The following is a 5,210-nucleotide window of genomic DNA, read 5'->3' on the forward strand; positions in this document are numbered from 1 at the left end:
TCTGTCCAAAGACATTAAAATAGATGACAAATTAAGATTGTTGTCGGCGAGGCCACCCTCCCCCCAGCTGCCTGAGGGGGTTTCTCCAGAGGGACAAGGGCTGGCAGATGTTGCTGTTGCTGAGCATCCCCTCTCCTCCTTCGCCCCTCTCCGCACCACAGTTTTAGTTCTAGACCCTGTTAAACTCGAGGGCAGGTCTGATTTCGGTAGCGCTAGCTAAAAACCCATACATTTGCATTATGAGTTGAGTTTAGTTTTGGGTTTTTTTTCCTTCACTTCTCTCCCCTCCCTCCTTTCCTTCCCTCCACCTCTCCCCCCACCCCGCTTCTGCCACCTTTGCTTCATTGACGGTGCAGTGTGAACCTTCGCACTTCATCTAACAGGCTTTGGAGATCATTTTTGCGTAACTAAATCGTTTTATGAAGTGTGATGCTTTCTAAATGCCTCCGTAACTTGGCTCCTTTCCGCTGCAGTGCACTTTTAATTGTGCTGCAAATGCCATCTCGAGTAGGCTTTATAGCGGCTGTGGAGCTCAGGTCAGATCTTCACTGGCGCTTTTCTAAGGTGGGGCCTGACTTGTCTCTTTCTCTCTTTCTCTCTCTTCTTTTTTGTTTTGTTTTGTTTGTTTACTTTCCAGGTATTAGTTAATATTGGCAACCATTTTGATCTTGCTTCCAGTATATTTGTAGCACCAAGAAAAGGCATATATAGTTTCAGTTTCCACGTGGTCAAGGTCTATAACAGACAAACCATCCAGGTGGGTTGTGATCTAAAGAAGACGCTGTCTTTCGGGTTTTCTTTTTTCAAATGCTCATTTCTAGACACTAAGGTGCATTTACAAAACCAGCAAGTGAAGCACGAGACTGTAGCTTATTTTAGTTAAAGGGGTCTGTATGCATGACAGAAATCACGCATCGCCTTAGTGTAATTCAACCCTGTTTCTAACCTGCACAAAAGTTTAGTGATGTGCACAGGGCAAAAAAAGTCATTGAGAGTATTGAGAAAACTCAGATTCTCTCTCTTTGCACTTTTTAGGTAAGTTTAATGCAAAACGGCTACCCAGTGATTTCAGCTTTTGCAGGGGATCAGGACGTCACCAGAGAAGCCGCCAGCAATGGGGTCTTGCTCCACATGGAAAGAGAAGACAAAGTGCATCTCAAACTGGAAAGGGGTAACCTCATGGGAGGGTGGAAATATTCAACCTTTTCCGGCTTCTTAGTCTTTCCACTATAAAAGAAGGCCAAATAGGAGACAGATCCATGAGCCGGAGCAAGGATTCAATCGTTAACGACACCTGAACTCGGCAGCACATGACAATATTTCCAATCACCCCGTCAGACTGTCACGGTAGAAGAATGATAACCTTCTAAACTCCAACATTTGCTTTGAATATTGACAATTCCTCGGGAACCTGCGCCTCTAATTAGTTTTAGACGACAGTGATCTTTAGGAGAAATGAAATTATCGACCTGAGCAATTTGTACCTGTGATTGTAAAGTCAATTTCGGATTTTATTGTTGGGATCATTGACTTTCTTATTCTTTTTTATTTTTTTCCTCTCTTTCATTTTTTCCTCTTTTTCTTTCTCTTGTTGTTGTCCCAATGAGACAAATAACTCGGACCACACAATCACTTTGTCAAAGGCTCACTCCAGAGCCAGAAGAATGAAGTGTTCAGCCCAAAGTTCTTTCCATACTTTATTTCTTTGTGTTGTATAGCCTTAAGGGAAAACAAAAAACAAAAAACAAAAAAAAAAAAAAAAAAGAAAAAGAAAAAAAAAAAAGAATGGCTTCAGTCTCAGTCCTGTATTTTTCTGGGGGAGGGGGATTCTGGACATTACTGTGTCAAGAAGTGCTTTATCCAGTGAAGCAAAATTTGCACGATTGGAACCTTATTCGTTTTGTGTTGTTCGTGTTTTTCATCGCCTTTTTCTTTTTCCTGATTTTTGTTTGTGTGTGCTGAAAATGTAAGCTAGATTGATCAATAAGACAAAACAAAGCACATATATACCCTGTAGCTCTAAGTAAAGCTAACCAGTGAACAATTCTGTCTGCACTTTCCAGCTGATCTTTATAGACCTATTTAGAGAGAGAGAAAGAGAGAGAAAGAGCGAGAGAGCTACGTGATCCTTCAATTACAATCTGGAAGCCAGTAAAGGAACTGACATTTCTGAATTGTCCTGACATTTCTAGAAGCAACAATGGAGGCTTTGAATATCTTCTCTGACCATACCCTAAAATATATCCTTTCTTTGCATTACCGAGCATATTTTGGGTGCTTTTATCTGGTATTTATTTGATGTATTTGTCCACTAATGCTCGAGTACACATTGTGGGAGCACGGAGAGATGGCAGAGCAAACTCTTGCTCTTCCAAATTAAATAAAACCAACCACACTTGACCTGTCCGTGGCAAGTATGGGAGGAGTTGCCACTAGCATCTTTGACAACCTTTGGGAGAGGGGCCTCAGAAGATGAGCCAATGCAATCAGAAGTTGCACGGGTGCCGTGCGTTTGTTAGCTGTGTGCGCTCTTCCCAATGCAAATGGCCTCAGAGTTCTGAGGATGGACTGACATCGATATTGGAGGTTAGGAAAAGTTCTTACCCCAATCGACAAGAGGTAAAATATCCAGCCAACGTCAATTGCATCCTTTTTGCCTCATTCTCAATACACAGATCTTGTTTCTTCACTCTTTTTTATGAAGGTTGGTGTATTAGACAGTGTGCTGTGGAAGATCTTGCTTGAGGAGATCCAGAAGGAATGTTTATATTATTTTATATGATTTTTATCTTCGTTTATTTGAAGTATTTCATCTTGCTATTAATCCCACAAGGGTGGATGTGTATAAGAATTTATTTTTGTCAAATTTACTCCTCTGCCGCAAACAAGTATAATGCAAAGGCATTTACAGCAAATCGGTGGTAGCTATGTTGTATTTCAGAATTATGGTGGACATGTCATTTTCATTGTAAATTTATCATTAAAGGGGCAAAGTCAATTAAAGTCATATATTCTTAAAAAAAAAAACTTATCTGTGTTGCTTATGATACCTCAGATATCTAAAACATAGGCCAATTTAATATTTAATATTTGAATGTATTTTCACCACTGATGCTCTTTGTTTGCTTTGGTGTTTCACTTTGCCGGTTACTGAATGAATGGGTTTCAGGTTTGTTTTTTAATGGGTTACATTTTCTAGTTCCCCCTTGTGCATTGGCGTGACTGCAATGTTGCTAGTTGCAAGATATCACAGGGCTATGTTTAAATACATGAAATAAAACCTGAGTGAGCAGCAACCTTCTTCTGTCAAAATACAAAAATAGCTATGAGAACAGTTGTCTTAATGGTAGATATGGTAAAACTACTTTTAAACCTAAGTTTTTGTGTTTAAGACTTGATCACGTCTCTCCAGAAAATAGACACCGAGGTGGTTCAAAGTCCCAAGTTTTCAGTTTTTATTATGTTTCCTCAGTCTTATTTTGAAATTCTGCCGACCCTAATCACTTTCAGTTGTCCCATTTGTCTTGGTTCATCTGGCTTGAATAAGGCAATGACATCTTAGTTCTGGCTCTCTCCTAAGCTGAATGAGGCCAATGACAAGGTTTTCCTTGGGCATATTCTTGGAAGTTTCTTAAGCCACTGGAGCTGCAGAATCTGAATGTCCCACTCCATGTATGCAAGTTCAGTAATTTTGATCGTGCTGATTTTCTAAAGCTAAATATGTGTATAGGGTAAACAATCTTCTTCTGAATTTAAAGAATGTCTCTAGTATAGTTCCTCTCTCCTTCTTCTACTCATGTGTTCTTCACGCTAAGCTATAGAGTTAGGACTCTTACATAAACAGTTAAATTAAATGGAAAATGGGCAGTAAATTATTACTGTACACTAATTACAATCATGGCAATTTTATTTTTTTTTTTAATATTCTTTGCCATATTTATTCCCTTTCCCCTTTTACTTAATTTTGTATCTGAGTTTGAGAAGGTGCAATCTAGTTGTCATTGGAAACAGTAGACATTTTGATATACATATAAGGTGTGGATATCTTGATATATTTTATGTTAGAGAGGCAAAATGTATAACAGCAGCACTGTAGAATGCATCAAGAAATATTGTGAAACCACTTCAGGGGGTCTCCCAACACATTAAGAGTAGGCTTATCTGAAGTAATTTATGTAAATAAATGGATTGGGTAATATGCAGACTCGGTGTAACTTTAGTGTTGCGGCACACCGTGAGAGTTAATAAGCGTAAAACACATACGGTCGTGAAGCAGGCCAGTGGCACAGTAACGGCTCTGGTTCCTGTGGGAGTAATAACACAATATTCCTTCCAACAGCTTTCAAACTTTCTCATAAGCTGCTGCGTAACACGATTATAAGATATTCCTGTGAAAACACTCGATGTTTGACAGTTTCCCTTCCAGGGACCAGCTGTGACCCTCTGACCTGGGTGTCTTTGGGAACCGCTGTTTTACTGTTCCTTCAACCTACTTTTGGCAGGGTAGGAGCCAGGACCTATATTAGGAATAATAAATACTCATCGTATATTTTGTTGCCTTCCTGTAGATTTTTGAGTTTTATATCCGTAGTTTGAACAGGGTCTTGCAAAAACCTGTGTGCCCTTACCTCCCTGTGCGGCAGTGGGCGTGATGGATGTGCAGTGTCTCTCATTACCGGTCAGCATCTTGCAAGCGGGCTCTGTCTATTTTGGGTGGGAGAAGGAGAGAGACAGAGACAGTGAAATTAGTGAGTTGTTTAGGAGTTGCGTTGTGTTTGTTGGCTGTGACTTTTTTTAACTTTTAAAAACATTTTGTTTTTATTGACCAGATTTGTATCTTGGACAGTCTGTCAAAGTAGAAGATGGGCTAAGAGGGCTTGTTTACTGATGGAGTTATTCGGAAATAGCTGAAAGTGGTTTCATGTCCTTGTAATGTGACACTCGTTTCTGGAACAGGCAGGGTCACAGGTAGCCTTGTTTAGCTGTTGTAATTACTGGTCTGCTTCAATCCAGGTTAACTTTGTGGTGTTAACAAGCACTCAAAAGTCAGTGTCACTAACATAACTGTCAGAGGTAATGACTTCTCAGCTCAAGTCCGTTAGAGAGTTATACATAACTAAAGAAAGACAATTGATTCACCTGGTTTTATTTATTGTTGAAAGGCCAGGGAATGTCACTGAGGCAATGCGTAGTTTCTAGATTTGGAACCA

The 5,210-nt window shown here is 39.8% G+C and overlaps 1 protein-coding gene across 1 annotated transcript; it reads left to right on the plus strand.

Moving 5' to 3' along the window:
- Window positions 1-637: 637 nt before the first annotated feature.
- Window positions 638-1,726, plus strand: LOC104158137 (cerebellin-2; the record flags this gene model as incomplete). Its single annotated transcript, XM_009695710.1, has 2 exons — window positions 638-757; window positions 1,036-1,726. Coding segments are annotated over 2 exons (318 nt in total), but the record flags the coding sequence as incomplete, so codon positions are not given.
- Between the last annotated feature and the right edge of the window lie 3,484 nt (window positions 1,727-5,210).

The sequence above is a fragment of the Cariama cristata genome, unplaced genomic scaffold (genome assembly GCF_000690535.1).
Source record: "Cariama cristata isolate BGI_N322 unplaced genomic scaffold, ASM69053v1 scaffold22032, whole genome shotgun sequence".
Classification (NCBI taxonomy): domain Eukaryota; kingdom Metazoa; phylum Chordata; class Aves; order Cariamiformes; family Cariamidae; genus Cariama; species Cariama cristata.